This window comes from Emys orbicularis, chromosome 1, assembly GCF_028017835.1.
Source record: "Emys orbicularis isolate rEmyOrb1 chromosome 1, rEmyOrb1.hap1, whole genome shotgun sequence".
Classification (NCBI taxonomy): domain Eukaryota; kingdom Metazoa; phylum Chordata; order Testudines; family Emydidae; genus Emys; species Emys orbicularis.
This window is the reverse complement of record NC_088683.1, coordinates 357,754,281-357,779,169: the sequence shown is the minus strand read 5'-3', so window position 1 is coordinate 357,779,169 and position 24,889 is coordinate 357,754,281. Positions and strand designations below refer to the sequence as shown.

Below are 24,889 nucleotides of genomic sequence, written 5' to 3'. Positions count from 1 at the left end.
ACCCACATCTGTCCGTCTCAGGCTGTGATGCCGTTGTCACAAGCAGCAGTGCTATCAGGCCTGGCAAGGAAAACAGGGCAGAACCTACAGTTGCTGGGGGTATGGGACCATCACCTTGCAGAAGCAGAGATGAGCCCAAATGGACAGGGTTCGAAGTGTGCGGCTTGGGCCCATCTCCAACAGGGACAGACCCAGCTAAGCTGGTACATTGTCTCCGACCAGATGCTTCAGAGGAAGGCTACAATCCCCATAATGCATCTGTGACAGTCCACGCCCCTAAGGTTGCGAGCGGCGTGGACTATCCGCCACCGTCCGTAAAATAGCCCTTCAGTCCAGAGCAGTGTGGCCTAGCGGCCAGAGTCTATGGCGTCCCCTTTACCTCAAGGAGACGCGGCCTGAAGGCAGGAGTCTATAACACAGCCCTTGGCTACAGGGCAGTGGGGCCTACCAGCCAGAGTCCAGGAAGCAACCCTCGGGTGGAGGGTAGCATGACCTAGAGGCCAGAGTCTTTATCATTGGGGTGCAACAGCCCCAGTAGGGGGGCCCCAACCCAGGGACCTAACAGTAGCGTAGTGGTTTGCCACCAACTCAGCGGGGGGTTCTGACCAAAACACGCTGAGTTTCCCCGGTGTGGGGGGGAGGTACCACTCTGCCACCCTCCCGGGGTCACTTCCTACCAGGCTCTCTGTTGGGGTCTCCCAGGAGTCGTTGGGTCCTTGGTACTCGGCGGATTCGGTCATCTCCTGGGTCTCCTCCAATCACCGGGGCGCAGGCAGGCCGTGGACGGCGTCTCTTCCCGGTGCAGTCAGCGGCTGTGGCTAGTCCGCCACAGGCACTCTCCCAGCAGAACCTTCTCCTACAGGCTCCAGCCCAGAATGAGCTGGTCTCCCTCCCTTTATACTCCTGTAGCACTTCGCGCATGCCCAGTCTGCCCGGGGAGGCGGGACTTCCGCTGCCAGTCTCTGGGGCTTCACTCCTTCCAGGTTAAGGCGGGGTAGTCGGGCCCCGCCACAGCATCTCATTGTTCCCTATGGTCCTGATCCAAAGCCCATTACATTCAGTGTAAAGATTCCCAAAGGGTTGTGGATCAGGTGCTGTACTTTGTGGGGGATTTCTTCTTACAATCCAGATCAGAACTTCATGGCTCAGGCCTTAACTCTAGTCTGGGTCTACCTGAAGCTCTCCTGATCTTTCTGGCTCATCATCAGGCAGGATCAGATATTACTAGCAGAAAGGAAAATCCTGACACTGGCTTTTATTTAAAAAAAAAAGTGCCTAGCAGCTGGGAAAAAACAACAGAGAGAAAATTATCCCAGAGGACGGGACTGTGGAAGCAGGGTCTGCAGTCGGATTCAGGATTTGTTGTTCTTTTCTGTCTGGGGAACGGAACAATGCAAAGCAGAGCATGGAAAATAAATCCACCCTTACACAACTGGGGGAGGGGAACCCTACAGGGATCTGTTAAAAATTTTAAAGGCCTGTTCATTCTTCCTCCTTCCCACATAGTTGGTCACCCACATTTCTCCCTCCTCTTCCCCACTCCACCCCTGACTTCCTCCTCACAGCGACAAGCAAGATTTTTCCCCTCTATACACCCTGGTCATTGTTTGGTGCCCTGTCCTGGGAGGACAGAGGAACATAGAGTTTGTACAGCTTCAGTCATGGCATGTTACATTGCTCAGATCTGGATACCTTGTGTTTGATCTTCCCCTTCTGAAAGGAGGGGCTTTGGTTATGGTCAAACAGTGAAAGCAGGCAGGGGTGAGAACTGGATTTCCTGTTCTCGGCTCAGGGGCAGGGGGAGCGGGTGTTACATTGCAGGGTGCGGTTGCATGCCAGACTGGCACAATACGATATCTTTACATAGTATAATTCATCGTGAGGTTTACTTAAGCCCATTAGGAACTGTGGCCACTCTTAACATTACCGTGGCTAGAACCTTTTAAAACAGATAAGCCAAGCCTAAGTTACATGAGACCTGATCCAGATCTCCCATACACCACTTTTAGACTCTACCCACTTTGTACCCACTTCAGTGGGGTGACTCCTGATTTACATCTGTGACAATGAGAGTGAATTCGGCCCAGAACGTCTGGGTTCAGAAAAGTCCAGTTAGTATTTGCTGCACTGACTATGAAGCAGCTAAAGGGACTGGGGCAAGTCAGGGATCCAAACCAACAGCGTGAGTCCTCAGCCCAGACTTAGTTTCTAGTAACAAATGCAGCCTGCTGGTCATTTCATCCCTAGAGTTAATTTAGGGCAGTGGGTTTCAACCTGCGGTCCACAGACCCCTGAGGGTCTGCAGACCACGTCAGAGTTTTCCAAAGGAGTCCGCACCTCCATTCGAAATTTTTTTAGGGCTCTGAAAATGAAAAAAGGTTGAAACCCCTAATTTAGTGGAGTAAAAGCCAGCCAGCCAGCCCACAAATTCGATTGAACCCCTGTCCCAGGGCAGTGCTATGACCCATTCACTGCTATGAAGGGCTCCCTGGGACCATAGAGTTCAGAGGACATTTGTAAATAAAGCAAGACATGGACAAAGGGAAATCCTGTCTGTAAATTCTAAACTGACACTCGGCTACGTGTCTATGATCCTTCTTTACAGGTATCTCTGCTGGGCCTTCTCCTCAAAGCCCAAATCCAGGCCTAGAGTCGTCAGGGACAACTAGTTAGCTAGAGAAGAAGACTGCAGGGCTCTCAATCTGTCTGGGTGTCCCTCGAAGTGCAGGATCCCTGCTGAGTCATGAGTCAGGGATGGGAACAGCCACCCGCCTGGCTGAGAGCTCTTTGTGTTTAGACTAGCACCAGGTCCAATCAGCACTAGGATTCGCAGTCTGTTACCCTCCAGTTTTTAAGCCCTCAGCCCTTTTCAGCTCTTTGATCCACGCGAATTTCCGAATGACCCGTGTGACAGCACGGGCCTTCAGCTAGTTATCGTCCTTGGTCCGACAGCCGTGCTTAGGAGCCTTAGTCAAGATCAGCGCCCCATTGTGTGAGGCGCTTTATAAAGGCACTAGTGAGATTCGCTCCCTGCCCCCGGGCACTTACAGTCTAAACAGAGAAGACGGCCAAAGGGTGGGAGAGGAAACAGAAGCACAGAGAGATGAAGTGACTGGCTCAAGGTCATGCAGCTGGTGAGTAGCAGAGCTGGGACTGGAGGCCAGCTCTCCTGAGTCCCAGTGCAGATTCCTATCTACGAGAGCAGCGATACTCAGACTGAGACTGGGGAGCCACAAGTGGCTCTTTTCTGCCTTTCCTGCGGCTCTTTTCAGCGCATGATATTAAAACCCTGGGTGATTTAATTATTAACCAATCTAAGTTATTAACCAATCAGGAAGCTTTTACTATGTTATTAACCAATTGTAGACTACTTGGTCAGCCATTTTGCTGTGAGAATAATTATATAGATATAAAAATGGTCAATGAAACAACGAATTCACACTCCTGGGGCTCCTTTGGGTACTGTTGATGGCTAATTTGGCTCCTGAACCACTGAAGTCTGAGAATCACTGAACCCAGACCCATTGAAGCATCTGGGAGTTTTGCCTGCTGACGGACTATGGTGGAAATGGTCCTATTTACTCCAAGCCTGGATTTGGCCCAAATAGAGGGCGCTGCTCTCAAGCCAATGTCGGTCAGACCCGGTGAGCTCCACCAAGGAGAAGGAGGCCTGACAGTCAGTCATTCAATTCCAGAGACAGGGCCACTTTGGGGAGATGCCAGGCTGGGGCAGGTCCCTCCAGGCCAAATAGCTGCGTTAGAACTCTCCCTAGGAGCTTTTCAAATTCCGGAATCCACCAGAAGAAATGCCCCAATCCAAAGCCCATTGAGTCAATGGGAGTTTTTCCTACTGATGTCACTGGGCTTTGGGTTAGCCCTAAAGGCACAGGCACCGACTCCGTGGGTGCTTTGGGGCTCAAGCGGCGCCGCCGATCAGCTGTGCTGCGGCCGGGGGAGGCACTAGCGGGAGGGCGGATAGCAGTGAGCATGCGGGGGCTTTGGGGGAGGGGTTGGAGCGGGGTCCGGAAGAGGTGGAGCGAGGGTGGGACCTCGGGGGAAGGAGCGGAGTGGGGGTGGAGCACCCCTGGGGAAAATTACAAGTCAGCACCTGTGCCTAACGGTGAATTCTGGACTGTAGATTTACATCTGGGGACGAGCTGGTAACGCCATGGTTACTCCACGCAAAGGCCCTCTACAGCTTCTCAAAACACATGCACCAGATGGTGCTGGTCTAGCCTTTCAGTTCCCCCTAGGCAAGGCCTGATGCGTGTTCAGGGGGAGCTTTAGGTGGGCAAGAACTGGTGGTTCAGATCTAGCGTTTGCAGCGTGGTGTCCAGTGAATGGCTAAGAGTTACAGCGACGGACACTCTGCGGGACTTGTGTGTGTGGATGTGGCTACATGTCACCTGTTGGCTCAGTGGGTGCTTTGCCTTTGACCTTACAACATCCATAGTACAACTTCTAGTAGAGTCTGTAACCAGGCAGTGGCCTGGTTGGCTTGCCTCCACCACTAACACTTGGTTAGCAACCATGGCAGCAGTTCCACCCCTGCCTGAACCCTAGTCCAGCCCGTGGATGCTTTCCTAGAAGTACTTTGGCACAATGTTTCCTTTGCAGTGTCCATGGTACCCCCACACCAGGCCTGCATCACTGGCTCGGCCAGGCCTGCTCCCTCCCAGCTATGTGTGTGATAGGACATCCCAGAAGGCATTGCTACACATGCTGCTGGTGCCAGTCTGGGCAGGCTATCACCTGCTGAGGCACTATGGGATAGTTTCCCCAGAATGCACTGGTACAGTGTGGTAGGGGTGGATTCACATTATACTATTTATTTGGATTTTGGAAGTCCCCCAAAGTCTCATTCAGGGCCCCACTGTGCGAGGTGCTGTACAAACACAGAAGGCAACACAGCCTTTGCCACAAAGGACTACAGTGAAGAGCATTATGCAAATGAGTTATGTGCAGAGCTTCATGAGAAAGAAGCTCCTGTCGGGGAAGTGGGATTATTCTTCAGTGCAAATGACTAGAGTGCTGCTCATGGCGATGGTTGTGGAAGCTCCATCACTGGAGGGCTTTAAGGGCAGGTTAGACAAACACCTGTCAGGAATGGTCGAGTTATTTCTTAGTCCGGCCTTGAGTGCAGGGGACTGGACTAGCTGACCACCTGAGGTCCCTTCCGGTCCTACACTTCTGGGGTTCTATGGTTAGAGAGAGAGGGAGCTGGCAGGGGGATGAGATTGGGAGAGGTGTGAGGACTGTAAGGGAGTGGCCACGGGCGGCATATTCACTGCTGTTTGGGGAGGCTGGCCCCCTGCCCTGCCTCTTCTGCCCGAGGCCCTGCCCCGTCCGCCCGAGGCCCCTTCTGCCCCCCTGCTCTCACTGGCCGGCCCACTGGCGCAGCCCCGAGCCCTGGCCAGGCCCCGGAGCAGCCCCGAGCCTCAGACAGCCTGCTGGTGCCTGGAGCAGTCCGGAGGAGCCCTGAGCTCCAGCTGGCTGGCCGGGACTGAGTCCTTAACCTGGGCTGCTCAGAGGAGCTCTGAGCCCTGCCGTGGCCTGCCCCAGGGCTGCGACGGGGAGCATTAACAGAGGTTGGGGTCCCCCAGCCTCCATTACTCCCCACCCATGGGAGTGGCGGGTTGGAGAAGAGGAGGGGTAGGTCGGGGTAGAGAGGAAGATGAGCACAGCGGGTGCACTGAGACAGAGAAAAGCAAATGGTATCAGTAGAAACCAGGTTCAATTAAGCAGTGTGGGGCTGTATTGGGAACATAGCCAACCACGGGGAAAAATTAGTGGGTGCTCTGCACCCACCAGCTGCCAAGCTCCCCTCCCCACCCCACCTCACTTCCGCCTCCTCCCCAGAGCATGCCGCGTCCCCGCTCCTCCACCTACCTGGGGGGGAGGGATAGCTCAGTGGTTTGAGCATTGGCCTGCTAAACCCAGGGTTGTGAGTTCAATCCTTGAGGGGGCCACTTGGGGATCTGGGGCAAAATCAGTACTTGGTCCTGCTAGTGAAGGCAGGGGGCTGGACTCGATGACCTTTCAAGGTCCCTTCCAGTTCTAGGAGATGGGATATCTCCATTAATAAAAAAAAAAAAAAAAAAAAAAAAAAACCTCCCAGTGCTTGCCGCCGCCAAACACCTGTTTGGTGGCGTAGCAAGCTCCGGGAGGGAGGGGGGAGGAGCAGGAACATGGCACGCTCAGGGGAGGAGGCGGGGAAGAGGCAGGGCCGGGGCGGGGATTTGGGGAAGGAGTCCGAATAGGGGCAGGGAGGGGGTGGGGTTGGGGCGGGGACTTTGGGGAAGGGGTTGGAATGGGGGCAGGGCAGGGGTGGAGTCGGAGTGGGGCCAGGGGCAGAGGAGGGTCAAGCACCCACTGGCGCGGGTAGAAGCCCGCACCTACACCAGGTTTGGTGTAAGTGTCATCCACTGGTGTGTGTATGTGTGTGTTACTGGTCCTCTGCTGTGCTGATCCGCAGCGATAGAAGCTACCCACTAGAGGAGCTAGGTTCCTTAGCTCACGCTGTAAGTGCTTATGCTTTCAGCTCTGGAGATCCCTGTTCAACCCCTGGTACATCGGCCAAGAGGGCAGTCATCCCATAAACAGTTCAGAGGACAATGTCACGAGTGGCTATGACATGATCGTGCTGGTAGATAGATGGCACCTTACTGTTCAGAGTAGTGCCTAGGAGAGGTCTGGCTACTTGTCTCAACACTGATTTCAAATGCGCCCAGCACGGGAAGATACAGCACCTACACTTTCCCACTGCGTCAAATTCACCCCCATTGTCAGCAGGTGCAACTCCACCAACTTCAAAGTGATTTAAGCCGAGTGGTGCTAGGTTACCCCAGGGCTGGCTTTGGCCCAGTATGTTGACTCCACCTTTGTTCAGTTAACTTCTTCAACTCTTATTTCATACCCTGCACATACTCACTGGTTAGTTTCTGCTGCTGATCAAGAACCATCACAGGAGTAAGCATTGACAGTCATTCCCATCATTTCTTCCACTCCCACACCCAAATTAAATGTTATTCAGTGATGTGTCACAACAGAGTTGACTTGCTTAAAAAGCCCAGCGCAGCCTGTCATGAGATGTGGCCGCGCATACGCTAACTCCAGCAGGGACTGAACCTGTCATCTTCAAAAACACAGGTCTCTATTGCATGAGCTAAATTAAGTAGCAGACTTATATCTGGGATCTGCCACTAGAGGGAGACATGCTTATACACACTAAACCAGCGTATCATAAAAACAGGGCAGCTAGCTTGGAAATTCTTTAAAAATATTCTGGTTTCCAGTTCCTTTTTAAAAACCCCCACAAGATTAAATTTCCCATGAACTAGATCTTAGCTCAAAATGCTGGAGATGATGTGAGAATTCTTTTCTAACAAGGGTGCACAAAAATACAATACAATAAAATAAAAACACACCAGAGCCCTATTAGATCCAGTCAGGCAACTGGTGAATCTTTAAACAGTAGAAACCAGGACGATCGCATCGTAAGGTGCTCAGATATTACGGTGATGAGAGTTGTAAGATGACCTAGATAGAACTGAATCGGACTGTAGCAGTCAGGTTAGCTTAATGACTGTGTCCTCATTGTTAACAGCCAATAATACTGTAGATGTACTCGCTAGATTTCCCTTTTCCTGCCCTCCCATATGGATCAATCCTTTTGTAGACTCATGTGGTCCCAAGAGACCTACTGTCTTCTCTAAATTCCCAGGGTAGGTTTTCCTTGCATTAGTAAAGCAGCTTTCTGCTTGGGAAACTCAGCTGAATTACTGTGGCAAAGCAGTGAAAAAACACTGGCTGGTGGATAAGTTCACCAGATCCCAGTAATTCGTGCACTGGCAAGCAGCAGCTGATTCCCCCGTTCCCGAACTGCTGGTTCTCAGAGGTGATCTCCTCTATAGGGGACTGACATGGGGAGAGATTTTTGTCCACAAAATCTAGGTAGTTGTAAACCACTGAACTACTTGCTAATAACGGATTTCCCAAATCCACTGGAAACTTCATTCTGAATGTAACATGTTGGGACAAACCCATCTGTGCTGCAACTCCACTGGCGTGGACTGTGGCCCATTGTAATCAGCGGCAGTAGCACAATTCACTGCAAAGCCCCACGTGTGGTTGCTAGGGCTTTGCCAGTCAGAGATCTGCGGCAAGGACCGCCAGTTCCTCAGCAGTGCTGCTGAGATCCACAGAGCGAGCAGCGGTTAATATTGAGCAGCCGTTCCTCCTCATAGGTGACAGCTGTGGTGCACCACACTAACCGCACTAATACCGCGTTCGGACACCACCTAGCCCAGCCCCAAAGCCTGCTCCCAATTATTTTCACTTCCCCCTTTCCAACTGTACTGTAACCTTTCCCAGCTCAGGCCGTTTGCTGGGATTTTAAGGATAAACTGTTCTTAGCCTGGTCCATCCTCAAAGCACTTTCCAGGCCCTGACCAAGGTGTGAGGCAGGTCAGCATCATTTTACCTATTATTTACAGAGTATTGTTCTCTATTCTGCAGATGGGGAAAGTGAGACACAGAGAGGCCAAGTGACCCACCCATGGCCAGAACTGGGAGTAGAACTCAGAAGCTCCTGGCTCCCAGCGCTATGCTCAGGACCATCAGTCCTTGCCTCCTGCTCTCGCTCTCCCTGTTGCTGGGTAAAGCAGGGCTGGCTGCGATAAAGCCACAGCCATTCAGTCCTCTGCCTCCGCGCAGCAGAACATCCCCCCTCATTCTCCTTTCCCCGGAGCCTACGATTTGTAGGTGCGGCATGCGTCCTGCCTCCACTTGGAGCTCACTTTGTCCAGCAGGTGGCGCGTGCTCTCCCGGAACTTGCGTTTGGTGAAGTAGAAGAGGATGGGGTCCAGGACGCTGTTCATGCTGGCAAAGGGCCTGGTGCACTTGTAGGCGATGGCGAAGGTTTGCAAGGCCAGGCAGGGCACGCCCGCCGAGGAGCGGATGATCAGGTAGATGGTCTTGGTCAGGTGGAAGGGGAAGAAGCTGATGGCGAAGACGATGACCACAATGATGATCATCCGGATGGCCTTGTCCTTCTTTTTGCGCACGGCCAGGCCTATCATCTCATCCTTCTGGCAGAGCAGCTTGGTCATGCAGCAGTAGCACACCAGGATGGAGACAAAGGGGATGAGGAACCCCGTGACCGTCAGCGTCATGCCGTAGGGGAAGTAGCTGGCGGAGCGGTCCGGGGGACTGAGGTCATAGCATACGGTCCTGTTCCTCTGGATGCCCGTGGAGGCGAAGACGAAGGTGGGCAGGCACTGGGCGATGACGATGACCCACACCCCGCCGCACACCATCCAGGTGAACCTCTTGCCCCTCTTCTTGTGCCAGGACGACAGAGGGTGGCAGATGCCCAGGTAGCGCTGGACGCTGATGCAGGTGAGGAACAGGATGCTGCCATGCAGGTTGCTGTAGAACTGGAAGCGGACAAACTTGCAGGTGAAGTCCCCGAAGGGCCAGTAGTCCTTCTGCGTGTAGTTGTAGATGAGCAGCGGCAGGGAGCACACGTACAGCAGGTCAGCTGTGGCCAGGTTCAGCATGTAGATAGCAGTGCGGGTCAGCACCTTCCTGGAGAGCCAGATCTGCACAATGACGATGAAGTTCAGGGGGAGCCCCACCACAAACACCACGGAGTAGACCAGGGGCAGCAGGATCTGCTTGAACTCCTCATGGAAGGTGCAGGAGTTCGTCGCCGCAGCCACGGTGTAGTTCTCCATCTCCCTGCTGGGCTCGGCCTAGACCCAGCGGGCTTTCTGGACCAGAAGAGCCTGCAAGCAAAACAGAACAGGACAGTCAGGAACTCGTTCCATACCAGGAACCATGCGTCACGTCGATACACCGGCACGCATGATAGCCATGCTGACATCAAACTAGCCCCGGACCAAGGAGCACAAGCACATCACCCCCATCCCCCAAATGACCCCACTGGCCCTTCATTCAGATCAAGGTCCAGCTCATAGATCTGAGGGCCACCAGTATGATCATCTAAGGCTCCTGCGTAGCCCAGGCCAGAGGATTTCACCCAGTGACTCCTGCATTGACCTCAGAACTACTCGCGAAGCCAGAGCATAGCGTCTCCTCCCGTCTTGATTTAGTGAGGCTGCTCTCCTGTCCTCCCCCCACCCCTCTCCATGACCACCCAGCCCCCGACTGCACAGAATTGCTCCTCTCGCTTCAATCTCCTTCATGGACCTCGTCTCTTCCCGTTCTGTTCCCCATTCCCCTAGCACCAGCCTCCTCCCCTCCCCTCATGATGTATTAATACCACTCTGGGCCCAGAGACCCCATGCGAGATCAGAGCCCCATTGTGCTAGGTGCTGTACACATGCACAGCGAGTCCCTGCACTGAGGCGCAGCCAATGAAAACAGACGAGAGACAAAAAGTGGGAGCAAGGAAGGGTTAGCCGCCCATGGGGCTTTGAGACAGACAGAGATTAAATTATTTGCCCAAGGCCACACAGTGAGTGTGTGTCAGAGCCACAAATCAAACCTAGCTATCCTGGATCCCAATCCATTGCTTTAACTATACGACAATCCTTCTCCTTCCCATTGCCGTGCTGTCAGTGCAAGTGCCTTCTGCCTTGCAGCTGCTGCCATCTCGCCATGCCTCTGAAAACATGTCTCCATCTCTTTCCCTCCACGGTATTATCCCACTCTCCAAGCAAATTCATTCAAGTATATAAAGCCCTTAGGGAGAGCTAGATTTTAGACTCTTTGGGAACAGGGACTGTGTCTACCTCTGTGTTCACACAGGGCTTGGTACAGTGGTCCCGACCCGGGTCTCTGGGCGCTAGTGTAATATAAACACTCACCTGGCATAAATCAGCAGCAGCATTGCTCCACTGAAGTCAACTGAGCTACAGTCAAGTGAGAACATGGTCCCCAATAAGCAATGGTAAACAGAGCACGTATGGAAGATGCTACCTAGTGTAAAATGGCCCAGAACTGGCGATGGCTCACTTTGTCCCTTTGTCCCAGGAAGTTTGCTGGCTGCTGCTTCCCACAGGCAGGCCATGCCCCCGGAGTGCGTCAGGCCGGGACACGCTGTGGTGCTAACGATAACTGTTTATCTACTGAATCATAAAAGACACCGGGTCGAGGCGGAAGGTTCTCTGGTGAGTTACGACTCCAGTGTCTGAGAATGGTCGTCAGTGGCGCAAGAGAGCAAGCGGGGCCAGACGCCCTGCGTCAAATCCATTCCTGACTTGGATCCAGCCCATAGCTGTGTGGTCTGTCCTGCGACCGTGCTCTGACCAGCCCTGCTGGCACAGGGGCTGTGTGATTAGTGGGCAGGATAACGTCACTGCCATGCGAGGCTCTGTGAACCCCATCCTGAGTGTCTGGTGGGAGCTCAACACCTCACGGGCTGGGAGAGCTCACAGGATCGGGTCCCATGCTAGAGAGGCTCCGGAGCCACTAGGAGGTCCCCAGACTGACTGCCTCGTGCCTTGGGCGAGCCTGGCTAGAACGAGACCCAAAAAGCACAAATGTGAGAGCGAACCAGCCGCTGAAATCTGAGCTTCGCTGGGAGCGTTCAGGACAAAACCACCGGCGTGGGGGGGGGGGGGGGGTCTACAGCCGACCTGAAGGAACCCTCTAGCCCAGCATGGCTGAGACCAGGGGAGGCGAGCGGGGCATCATGAGACCTGACTTTTATTCCCAGCCCTGCCACTAACTCACTGTGTGATCCTGGGCAAGTCAATTCACCTCTCTTTTCCCCTCCCCTGGTCTGTCTGCCTTGTCTTATCTAGACCGCCTTTGGGGCCGGGGCCGTCTCGCTCCGCTCTCATGCGGCGCTTGGCACAAGGGGGCGCTGCTCTTGGTTGGGGCCAGTAGGTGCTATGGTTGGTCAGACTCATTATCTAGGAATTAGGGCGGTCGAGCAATTAAGACAATGAATCGCGATTAACTGCAGTGTTAATCGCACTGTTAAGCGATAATAGAATACTTTTTTAAAAGATATTTTGGGGGGGTTCTATATTTTCAAATACACTGATTTCAATTACAACACAGAACACAAAGTGCACAGCGCTCGCTTTAGAGTATTCATTTTGATTACGAATGTTTGCACTGTAGGAAAGACAAACAGAAGAAATAGTATTTCAATTCACCTCAGACACGTATTGCAGGGCAATCTTTATCATGAAAGGTGAACTTACAAATGAACGATTATGATGTTTGCATAACTCCCTGGTTTGCAAGGGAGGGTGGATTTTACCTCAGGGACTCTGCAGGCGGCCGGCGAGGAGAGGCTGGGGCAGGGAGGCTGAGCTGCCAGGCCCCTGTTCTCTATGGCAGCGGTTATCAGGCTTTTTGTGCTGGTGACCCCATTTGGACTTAAAAAAAAGTGACCCCCCCCCATCTTCAGCCCCGGGGGGCTTAGGGCTTCAGCTCCACTCAGGGCAGGGGGATCAGGGCGTGGGGCTCCAGGCAGGGCCGGCTCCAGGCACCAGCCTGGCAAGCAGGTACTTGGGGCGACCACTCCGGAGAGGGGCGGCACGTCCAGCTATTCGGCGGCAATTCGGCGGACGATCCCTCACTCCCGCTCGGAGCGAAGGACCTCCCGCCGAATTGCCGCCGCAGATCGCGATTGCGGCTTTTTTTTTTTTTTTTTTTTGGCTGCTTGGGGCGGCCAAAACCCTGGAGCCGGCTCTGGCTCCAGGCTTCAGGCTCCCTCAGGGTGTGGGGCTCTGGGCTCCAGCCCTGCTCAGGGCTCCAGCCCTGCCCCTCCCCAGCTGCCCACAGAGCTGTGGGCTGCAGCTTCAGCACCTTCTTCCCACCTCCTCCCGCGCCGGAACTCTGGGCTGGGGCTTTAGCCCCATGCTCCCCCCCCCCCCCCGCCCGGGTCTCCCTCCCCGCCCAGAGGGATGCGATTAATTGACCAAAAAAAGTTAACGCCTGCAATTAATTGAAAACAAAATTAACTGTGCTTAACTGACAGCCCTAGAAGGACTATATCACAGGTAGAAAATGAAGGACTAGAAGAACCACTGGAAGGGAGATGTATTTACAGAAAGCAATATAACCCCCGCAACCCCGGCTCGTTCGTCCCAAGAGCACTGTTACTAGTTAAACCGAGAGCAAGAAGCCATCATAGAAAGGAAGATTTATGAACAATTAGCCAAGAAGAATCTAGGTTGAATATCAGCAGGAACTTCCTAACGGTGAGCTGTAATGGGCCGTGGAACAGAGTCCCAAAGACAAGGGAAAGACACTCCATTGCGGGAGACATTTAAAACTAGAGCAGTTGGAGTACGAGCAGCACAGGTAACAATGCTGCCCTGGCCCGTGGAGATGGACGAGAGCAGGGGTGTCAAACGCACTGAGGGGAGATGGTGGAATTCTAGGGTAATTATGGTGCCTGGGACTGGAGCATCATTGCAGGTGTATATATTCCCCCCAGCACACCCTGCACACCCACTGGTGTCTGATGTGGTTTGCACAGACATTAAGGGGACAGTACAGCCTGTTTGTAGCGACTGAACATTTATTTACTGTTAGCACAGGTGTTACTGCTGCAGTCGTCATCGGGGAGAAAAGTCTGTTCCCCTTGTGGCCACTGTTGTTCCTGCCCTTTGTTTCTCTCCTTTCTGTTTCGCTCCTTCTCCCTGCTCTCTCAGTCTCCTCTGTCCTGTCTTCTGCATTTCCCCCCCCCCCTGCAGCAGCTCCCACCCTACCCACTAGAATGATCAGTGATTAATGAGTTCATGTTGACACTGATTCTCAGAGACTTTAAAGCCAGAAGGGACCATCGTGGTCATCTTCTAGGCTGACCACAGAACCTCATCCACCCACTGCTGCAATAGACTCATACCCTCTGGCTGTTACTGAAGTCCTCAAATCATGATAAAAAGACTCCAAGTTATGGAGAATCCACCATTTACCCTAGTTTAAATCAGCAAGTGACCTTGGCCCCATACTGCAAGGGAAGGTGAAAACCCCCCAGGGTCTCTGCCAATCTGATCTAGGGGAAAATTCCTTCCCGACCCCAAATATGGTGATCAGTTAGACCTTGAGCATATGGGCAAGACCCACCAGCGAGACATCTGGGAAAGGTTTCTCTGTAGTAACTCAGAGCCCTCCCCATCCAGTGTCCCATCTCCGGCCGTTGGAGATATTTGCTACTAGCAGTTGCACATTAGCTATATGCCAGTGTAGGCAGTGTCATCACACCACCCCTCCAAACTTAGCAAGCTCAGTCTTGAAGCCAGCTAGGTTTTTTTGCCCCCGCTGCTCCTCTTGGGATGCTGCTCCAGCCTAAACTTGTTGATGGCCAGTTTATATCTATTTGTTCTTGTGTTCACATTGGTGCTTAATTTAAAGAACTCCGCTCCCTCCCTGGTATTTATCCCTCTGATGTATTTATAGAGGGCAATCATATCTCCCCTCAGCCTTCTTTTGGTTAGGCTAAACAAGCCAAGCTCTTTGAGTCTCCTCTCATAAGGTAGGTTTTCCATTCCTTGGATCATCCTAGTAGCCCTTCTCTGCACCTGTTCCAGCTTGAATTCATCTTTCTTAAACATGGGGAGCCCAGAACTGCACTCTTAAAGTTGATGTGTCACTTAAAGTTGATGCTCCAATCTCAGTAATAGGGGGCAGGGGAGTTCACCCCTCTAAGCCATTGTCTCAGGCTATCTGCAGACGCAGGCAAGCGTCACTGCATCCATTACTTCTGATTCACATTGGGAAGGGTCTCTCGGCAGCCAGGAGGGCTAGAAACTTACTTTGTGTTTAATATTAAAGCTAAGAGAGAGCATCTGACTGTGCCATGCGGGCTACGTGACTACACAATGGAGAACAGCTCTGGCCTACGGGCAGAGTGTTGGACTCCCATCTAACAGCGCTGACCTCTCTCCCTTGCATGATTTCCTTGTACAGTTCCTTTACAAGTTCTGTGTGGTGCCACTTTGTGTGACATCAGGTAAAAGTGAAATTAACCAGGCAGATACAGTTTTCTTCTCACGACTATATGGCTGATATTCTGAGATACACATAGGTACTGTAGCGGGGCAGTCACCCCGCTCCCTGGCTAAGAGGGGTTAAACGCAGCCCTGGAGAGGGCTGCAGCTGAGGAAAAGGCTAGACTAATTGGGGAAGCAGCCACAGCTGGGGCCACGCCCCAATCAGGCCACAGCTGGCCCTATACAAGGGCTGTGAGCCAGAGGCTGAGGAAGAGTCTCTCTTGCTGGAGAGAGAAGGACTGGGCTGCCTGGGAGCTGAGAAGGGTACCTGGAGTGGCGCAGGGCTGGAGGAAGGCCAGAGGAGCTCCAGTCTAAGAAACCCCCAGGCTGCCGGCCTTGCTGAAGGCCCAGAGCAGGTACTGGGGTTGCAGAGGTGCAGCCCAGGGTTAGGCAAAGGCAGCAGGTCCAAAACCCCCTTGCCGATGATGAGTGGACATGACAGACTGCAGTTTGCCCCAGTGAGTGGGGCTAGATGATGACTGGCAGTAGCCACTGAAGCAAGGTGGGATAGAGGGTTGGGGGTTCCCCTGGGAGGGGAGACCCAGAGACTGCGGGGGTACTGCAGTGGGCAGAACCCTGACGAAAGGGGCACCGGGGTCCGGGAGGGACACTGGGGGCTAGTGACAGGTGAGCCACCGGCCAGCAGAGGGTGCTCTGGAGCTGGAGAGCTAATTCCCAGGACGACCAGCAGGAGGCGCTGTGCCAGTGAGTCGTCGCCTTGCTACAGTACACACATGCATGCATAAAAACGTATGGTTTTTATACCATGTAGTATAATATACGGTTAACATAGAGCTCCACCAGTGCAGGTGGTCTGATGCCTGAGTTTCAGAGCTGCCGCGCACTCCCGGTGAAGTCACTGAGTGATAGGCTCTGCTCGCCTCTGAAAATTAGGCCTCTGTTGTTTAGGCACCACAACTTAGAACATTTTGCCGTAAGTGTATATCCATGTAATTCTATACACAGTGGACTAAATTCTGCTCTCAGTGACGCTGGTGTCAATCCAGAGTAATAGCCAGTGGAGCTACTCTGGGATTCCCCCAGGCTACCACTGCAGAATCTGGCCCCCAGCATATGCCCCAACTATTCCTGTTGTTGCACCCATCAGCAGAGATTTGTGAACGAGTGGGTGCCATGGGATCTGCACAGTCCTGGAGAGTCCTGCCAGCAGACAAAGCCTTGGGAACATACACAGTCCTTGTTAGTTGGGCTGGGCTGTCTCATTACTATGGGAGCTCATTAACTGGTCCAAAGCGTGTCTTAGGCCTTGTCTAGACTGGGGGTTTTGGCTGTTAGTGACCAGCCACTGGCACAGGCAAAGCCACGACACCGCATGATTTGCACTGGTGGAGTTTGCCTGAAGCTAGAGAAAGGTGCACAGCCGTAGGCAGAGTTTGACTTCTATATTTTCGGGGGGTGCTCCAGTCAGGCCAATGGGGCCGCAGGTGTGTGCAGGGGGCAAATTCCAGGCCTGCCCACCGGGGCACCATTTCCGATTTTTTTGGGGTGGGGGGCAACTTTAACCATGATTCCAGGGACTACACAGGCAACTGAAAACTCTAGGGTTTTTTTGTGTGCAGATAATAACTTAGAAATTATCTGACAGGAGCACTGTGTCTAATTCCTATATCAAGAAAGAAAATTAAATATTAGACCCACTCAGCTCTAATACTAACATGTTCTGTCATCTTGTGGTAAGTCACTTAAGGGATACTGGTTATATTCTTATTCAGATACACTTACTGATGTCAGAAGTGACCATCATGACCATCTAGTCTGACCTCCTGCACCTTGCAGGCCACAAAACCTCACCCACCCACTCCTATCATAGATCCACAACCTCTGGCTGAGTTACTGAAGTCCTCAAATCATGGTTTAAAGACTTCAAGTTACACTATTTACACATCATTCACACTATTTTAAAACTGCAAGTGACCCATGCCCCATGCTGCAGAAGAAGACCTAACACCACCAGGGTCTCTGCCAATCTGACCTGGGGGAAAATTCCTTCCCGACCCCAAATATGGCAATCGGTTAGACCCTGAGCATGTGGGCAAGACCCACAAGGAAGATAACTGGGAAAGAATTCTCTGTAGTACAAAAAGATAGCCAATTGGGGATTTTTGCCGTTGGGGATTTTTGCTGCTAGCAGTCGTAGATTGGCTATATGCCATTACAGGCAGTCCCATCATACCATCCGCCTCAATACATTTATCAAGCTTAGACTTGAAGCCAGTTAGGTTTTTTGCCCCCACTGCTCCCCTTGGAAGGCTGTTCCAGAACTTCATTCCTCTAAGGGTTAGAAACCTTCATCTAATTTCAAGACTAAACTTGTTGATGGCCAGTTTATATCCATTTGTTCTGGGATCCACATTGACGCTTAACTTAAATAACTCCTCTCCCTCCCTGGTATTTATAGAAAGAAATCCTGTCTCCCCTCAGCCTTCTTTTGGTTAGGCTAGACAAGCGAAGCTCTTCGAGTCTCCTCTCATAAGGTAGGTTTTCCATTCCTCAGATCATCCTAGTAGCCCTTCTCTGTACCTGTTCCAGTTTGAATTCATCTTTCTTAAACATGGAGACCAGAACTGCACACAGGATTCCAGATGATGTCTCATCAGTGCCTTGTATAATGGTACTAACACTTCCCTGTCTCTACTGGAAATACCTCACCCGCTTTTTCACAGCCACATCACATTGCTGGCTCATAGTCATCCTATAATCAAACAATATACCCAGGTCTTTCTCCTCCTCTGTCACTTCCAACTGATTAGTCCCCAGTTTATAGCAAAAATTCTTGTTGTTAGTCCCTAAATGCATGACCTTGCACTTTGCACTATTAAATTTCATCCCGTTTCTATTACTTCAGTTTACAAGGTCCTCCAGATCTTCTTGTATGATATTCTGGTCCTCCTGCATATTGACAATACCTCCCAGCTTTGCGTCATCTGCAAATTTTATTAGCACATGCCCACTTTTTGTGCCAAGATCATTAATAAAAATGCTAAATAAGACTGGTCCCAAGACTGCTCCCTGAGGAACTCCACTAGTAACTTCCCTCTAGCCCAGGGATGGGCAAACTACGGCCCACGGGCTGGATCTGGCCCGTCAGGGCGCTGGATCCGGCCCGCAGGACAGCCACCTCTGTGGCGCTGTGGGCCCCACGCCGCTCCCGGAAGCAGCCGGCACCACATCCGTACGAGGCTCCGTATGCTGCCCTCGTCTGCAGGCACCGCCTCCTGCAGCTCCCATTGGCCGGGAATGGGGAACCGTGGCCAATGGGAGCTTCAGGGGAGGGACCTGCAGGCGAGGGCAGCATGTGGAGCCCTCTGCGCCCCCGCCCCAGGGGCCACAGGGACGTGGTGCAGGCCGCTTCTGGGAGCGGCGCGGGACCAGGGCAGGCAGGGAGCCGGCCTTAGCCCCACTGCGTGCTGCTGCCACATTGGAGCCCGCACCCCGAATCCCTCCTGCACCCCAACCCCCCGCCCTGAGCCCTTCTGCACCCCGCACCTCTCCTGTACCCCAACCCCCTGCCCTGAGCCCCCTCGTACACCCTGCACTCCCTCCCCACCCCATCCCCCTGCCCCATCCCTACATTCATGGCCCTGCATGCAATTTCCTCACCCAGATGTGGCCCTTGGGCCAAAAAGTTTGCCCACCCCGCTCTAGCCTGACAGTTCACCTTTTCGGTATGACCCGTTGTAGTCTCCCCTTTGACCAGTTCTTTATCCACCTTTCAGTTCTCATATTAACTCCCATCTTCTCCAGTTTAACTAATCATTTCCCATATGGAACTGTATCAAACGCCTTCCTGACACCCAGGTAGATTAGATCTACTGCATTTCTTTTGTCTTAAAAATCAGTTATCATCCCAAAGAAAGATAATAGTAACTTTGTTACTACCTCTTGAATCTGCAATTACTTTCTATCATTTAGGCTACTTTTTGCAGTTCACCAAGCTTGGAACAGATCATTTCACTTTAGGAAACATCCTAACAGCCCTTTCTTATCTTAATCACCCGTTAATCCCTGTGTTTATAAATTCTGACTCCCTGCCGCAGGGTAGCAAGCTGGGAGCAGTCTCCTGTCTCCTCTGCAGAACCCCTTATATAGCACATTATGGCTGCCTGCCGGAGGCTTGCAGTTTGGGGGGGCAATGCCCCCCTGCAAAATCCAGCCACGTGCCCAGCCATTTTCTCAATCTACACTAGGGGGTCGAACCGGTGCTGCCGTAAAGTGGCTTTAGCACAGGCAAGGGACAGCAAGGGAAGGAGGATTACTAGGAGGAAGCCGTGAGCTGCATATAGGGCAGCAAGTACTTTGCACATACCTGCCAGCCATCAGACAGAACCCATCGGCTAAAGCCCACAGAGACCCTATCCGCCCAAGAGGGGTTTTAAGCAATGCCCTGGGAGGGAAGGCAGACATCCTAGTCCTAGCTCTGAAGGTACTTACCTAGCCCTCATCAGCATCTGAGTGCCTCACACTCTTTAATGTCTTAGGCCTCGTCTACACTAGGGGGGGATCGATCTAAGATTCGCAACTTCAGCTACGAAAATAGCGTAGCTGAAGTCAACGTATCTTAGATTGACTTAGAATTACTTACTTCACGTCCTCGCGGCGCGGGATCGACGGCCGCCGCTCCCCCATCGACTTTGCTTCCGCCTCTCGCCGAGCTGGAATTCAGCAGTCGACGGCAGAGCGATCGGGGATCGATTTATCGCGTCTACACTACACGCGATAAATTGATCCCCGACAGATCGATCACTACCCATCGATCCGGCGGGTAGTGTAGACGTACCCTTAGCCTCACAACACCCCTGTGAGGCAGGGCAGGGCTGTTATCCCTATTGTACAGATGGGAATGGGGACCGAGTGACTTGCCCAGGGTCACACAGGGAGTCTGGGGCAGAGCTGGGAATTGAACCTGGGTCTCCTGAGTTCCCGGCTAGTGCCTTAAATCCTAACTCCTGGCCTGCAGGAAGGGTGCCCAGCAAGAGCTCAGTGTCACCCCGGACTCTACCCTGCCCTGCTCCTTCTTGGCTGTGGGGTGGGGAGTGCACTGGATTTCCCCATTCAGACCTCCTCTTTGGAACCCACTGGAGACTTCCCCCACTCCAGGCTGCTGGGGGACAGTCTCCATTGCCCTTCCTGCCCCCCACCATGCTGCTGGGAGGGGAGCCCCGCTGGCAGCTGGGAAGAGGAGCTGCATTGTCCATCCCCATCCTCCTGATGTAGAAAGGAACTTCATTCCCCTCCCCCACTCTTCCGGCTCTTGGGGGGTGGGCAGGGGACTGCCCCACCCTCCCTCTGCACCAATAAGCTTCATTATGCCATCTGCAGGGAGGCCCTCCTCTTGGAGCTGCTCCTGGTGGGGGATTCTATGCTGCGGGGGTCTCCAATGCTGGGGGGAGGAAGGGGGAACAGACAAGGGGCTGGAGGGGTGCTTTCCCCACCCTGGGAGCCTGCACCCTGTGGAGAGGGGCAATGGGTGGTCCGGGAAGGGGCGACAGGCTGGCCCTGCGTGTGGATGATACAGGGGCTGGGTCAGTTGGCTGTGCAGACGTGTTGCAATGAGCTGAGCTATTGCAAGGCAGGCGGGCCTGGTGCCACCAATTCCTCTTTCAGTTCCAGCCTCTCTAGTGGCCATGTGTTGGCTTTCACGTCCCCTGCCCGACAGCCCGGGGCTGTGACTCACCGGGGCCGTGACTCACCGGGGCCAAGAAGGAAACAAAAACGAGAAGGAATCCAATGAGAGGAAGAGTTTGTGGCTGCGGCCCAAGTGACTGTTCTGCTCCTGGGCTGAGAGCGTGTTTGGCATTTCGAGAACTGGCCGCTGCAGTCACTAGATTGTGGGAGAGATGGCTGGGACTCGCGGGGGTTCAGGCTACCCCTCTAGCTTCTGAGCCTGGGTACTGCAGCAGCTGAGATTCTGAACAGGGAAAGTGTTTAAATCCCTAGTGGACCTTCTCTGAGCATGAGGCTAAGGGTGGTTTTGTGGCCGGAGCCCGGGGATCTGGCTTCTCTTCCCAACTCTGCCAGTGCTGCACTCCTGTGGGTCCTTATGCAAATCACTCCACCTCTCTGAGTCTCGTTCTGCCCCCCAGAACATGGCTACTGCGGCTTACTTCTCCCAGGGGGGTAGTGAGGCTACACACGCTACGATTTGCCACGCGCTTTAACATCCTCCGGGGGAAGGCACTGTCTGTAAGTCAAAGCGTTATCGTCACTGTGAAGCTCCTTCTTGGGGGGCAGAGATGGAGACGAGCCGTGGGCCAGCAACAAAGGGCGTCTGGCAGCGCTGCACAGGGGGAGTTGGTCCAGGCCTGGGGTTGAGTAGCTGCTATTCGTTCCTTGCTCTCTCTCGCACGCCTGCGCATGCATGATCCATTCCATTCCCCCTACTGGAGGCTGCTCAACGCCCCTGGAATACGAGTTCTGTATTGGAAGGGTACCTCTGCACTGCATTAAAAGCCCTGGGGCACGGCCGTTGCTGGCCCGGATCAGCGGACTCAGGCTTGGGAGGCTCTGGCTGGGGGCTAAAAATAGCAGCGTAGATGCTCAGGCCGGACGGCAGGCTCTGAAACCCTGCAAGGCGGGTGGGTCTCGGAGCCTGGGCTCCCGCCCCAGCCCAAAATGTCTGCACTGCAATTTTGAGTCCTGCGAGATCGAGTCTATTGACCCAGGCTCAGACTCAGAGCCGCGGGTTTTTTATTGCAGTGCAGACATACCTGAAGAGGCTCCTGGGAGGCCCAGGTGACTATCTGGCCCTCAGACTCCAGGGAGGGAAGGGGTGATTTCCCTGTATCTGATGGGCTCATTCCCTATCACCCCTGTCAGAGAGAATGTATCCCTTCACCAGCTACTACAGAATACAGCAGCGCGTCTCCTCAGCAAGCCAGGCCACCATGAGCACATCATCCCCGTCCTCTGCTCCCGACGCTGGCTTCCCGAAGAGTCAGGTTCAAGGGTTTGGTCCTTCTCTTCACGGTGCTCCACGGTCTGGGTTCAGGGTGCCTAAGATGATCTAAAACTCTAAGATGAAGACTATGGTCAACAACTGCCCCCCCCTTTGTACAGTGGAGCACTCTGCAATAAGGGTGACGCTCCCAGGGGGGGCTGATCCAAGCAGTGGAATGAACTCCAGGAATTAAGGGCCATCACAAACCTCCCCATCTTCTGCTCCTGGGGCGAGAGACAGTTCTCCAACCTGCCTTCTCTAATGTAAACGTAGAGGAACATGGACATAAAAGCCCAAACCTGCCCTCCACTGATCGCACAATTCTCCCCCTGGGGGAGGGATACAGAGAGAATGAACCACATGTGACAAATGTCAGTTACATCACAAGAACGGCCATCCTGGGTCAGACCAATGGTCCATCTAGCCCAGCATCCTGTCTTCCAACAGTGGCCAATGCCAAGTTCTTCAGAAGGAATGAACAGAACAGGGCAATTATCAAGTGAGCCATCCCCTGTCATCCAGTCCTAGCATCTAGCAGTCAGAAGTTTAGGGACACCCAGAGCATGGGAGTGCATCCCTGACCATTTTGGCTAATAGCCATGGATGGACCTATCTTGCCGGGACTCTCTAAGTCTTTTCTGAACCTAGTTATCTCTTTGGCCTTCACAACATACCCCTGGCAATGAGTTCCACAGGTTGACTGTGCGTTGTCACATGATACATGACTGGAGGTGCTCAGATACTGTGGTGATGACGGCAGGATAAATACCTAAGGATAGGATAGAGAGAGACTAGAAATACAAAGCCTATTGTTTGCCCCTGGAAGGAATGCACCAAATAAATCCTCAGGAGCTTCTGAAATGACACTGCATTCTACTGTCATATACTTGGTCCAGCAGCAGTTTGCCCTAGTACACAGAGCAGCGGATGAAGTAGCAAGAAATGTGGGGCTCTATTCCCGACTCTGCCATTGACCACGGGCAAATCACGTCACCTCTCTGTGCTGCTTTCCCCTCTAATCCTTTGTCTGTTTAGACTGCTAGCTCTCCAGGGCAGGGACCGGCCCCTCCTATGTGTATATACAGTGTCTAGCACGATGGGGCCCAGGCTTGGAGGGACTGAAACATTTCAGAAACAGAATCCAGGCCATGCTAGCCAGTGCCTTTAGGAGAAGCTTGTCTGCCTAGTGCTCGGTTAGGTGATGAGAAAGCTCAGCTGGTTGGAAAATTCCAAACCAGTTAAAGTTTTTTTGAGAAACAGAAGAGATGTGTGTGTGTGTGGGGGGGAATGTTTCCCATTTTTGCAGCAGTTCTTGGAGATCCCAGTCCTGCTAGCATCCACCCCAGCCTGCTCAGACACAGGGCAGCCCCTTGCCGGCGTGCTCCTTCCCCCTGCATCTCAAGAGGGCTGGAGGGCATCCTGGTTCCCACTTGCTTTGCTCAGGCCAAACCCCAATATCAAGGTGCTGGGAATGGCGACAGTGTCACTGAAGCAGCAGTTGGATTACAGGAAGCCTCCTTGTCGCCATGTTAAAAAAGCTGTGTCAAAAGAACAATGGAAAGAAAGGACTTTGTGGCTGAGTTTATATCATCCAGGCGCCACTGTAGCAGAATAAAGCACAAGTAATTAACTTATATTTCCAGAGCACCTTACAGCCTGCAAGATACCAGAGCTCTTTACCTCAGCCACCACCACTATGCAGCCACCTCTTGAGTGGAACGTGGCAGCTGGTCAACACAGAGCAACACTAACCAGTTTACGACCAAAAACTAATATATAGGATGTCATGTGGCCTGGCGGATTGGGCACAGGACTGGGAGTCAAGTGTGCTGGGGTCTACACCTCGCTCTACAACTGACTCACTGTGTGACCTGAGGCAAGTCACGTCATTGCTATGTGCCTCAGTTTCCCCATCTGTTACACAGGGAAAATGATACTTCTCTTGTAAAGCACTTTCAGATCTACAGATGTACACATGGTGGGTGCAATTTTTAAAAGCTCCTAAGTGACTTAGGAGCCCAAGTCCCATGGAATTTCAATAATGGAGCTACGTATATTAGGTGTGACCATCCAGCTCCCAGCAAACTGACTTTCAGTGGGACTTAGAGTACATCTACACAGCAAAACCAAAAAACCCCGCAAAACCTGCTGCAGACTGCCTCAGAACCCAGGGTCAAGTGAATCAGGCTTGCACTGCAGGACTAAAATAGCAAGTTATGTCTACACTATCTTTAGCCTCACAGCGTGAACCCCATGAGCCCCGGTCCATTGACCTGGGCTCTGAACTCACTGCTGTGGGAGGTTTTGTTTTGCTGTGCAGAAATACCCTGTGTCTCCTGAGTCATTTCAGGTGCTTTTGAAAATGTTACCCTGTATCCCTAGTATTACCACCTACCTATATAGCACACAAGCCACTTCACATACCTGTGGGGTGGAATATCAAACGTAAAAAGAGATAAAGAGATTGATAACTTACCAGTATTTTGCAAAAATTACCCACAAAGATTATTTTCCAGGAACAAACTATAAAAGCCACTCCCGTACCATCTTCAGGCTGGTATTGGTAGCCTAATTTCTATGCATTTCTTTTCTAATCACTTGCTTTGTAGTGCAGAGCTTATGAATCCAAGTTTGCCAAAGAAAAGCCCGTCATTCAGCCCCTGAAAACACGGCCAGCGTCTGAGAGTTTGGCTAAGTGATTTTTTTCTGTTGTGGCAAGACTTCCTTTTATCATTCAAGCAGCGTAACGAAACATCACAGGAAAGGGAACAGAAAACGCTTGCCCATTCAGCATAGAAGACAGAGCCTGCTGCTATAAAAGTTGCATCAACATTTCTGTAATGCAGCGCGAATATCAGCGGTTTTGTAATAAGGAGAATGAAATTTTGCTCTTCTCTTGCAGCATCCGTGCATGGAACGCTAAGCACTTAAATATTCTAAGCACTTGAAT

General features: G+C 52.6%; 1 protein-coding gene across 1 annotated transcript; it reads right to left on the bottom strand.

Annotated features, from left to right (window-relative positions):
• Positions 1-8,750: 8,750 nt before the first annotated feature.
• P2RY6 (pyrimidinergic receptor P2Y6) lies at positions 8,751-9,737 on the bottom strand. Its single transcript, XM_065423815.1, has one exon. The coding sequence runs from the start codon at positions 9,735-9,737 to the stop codon at positions 8,751-8,753; it is 987 nt and encodes a 328-aa protein (XP_065279887.1).
• Positions 9,738-24,889: the final 15,152 nt, after the last annotated feature.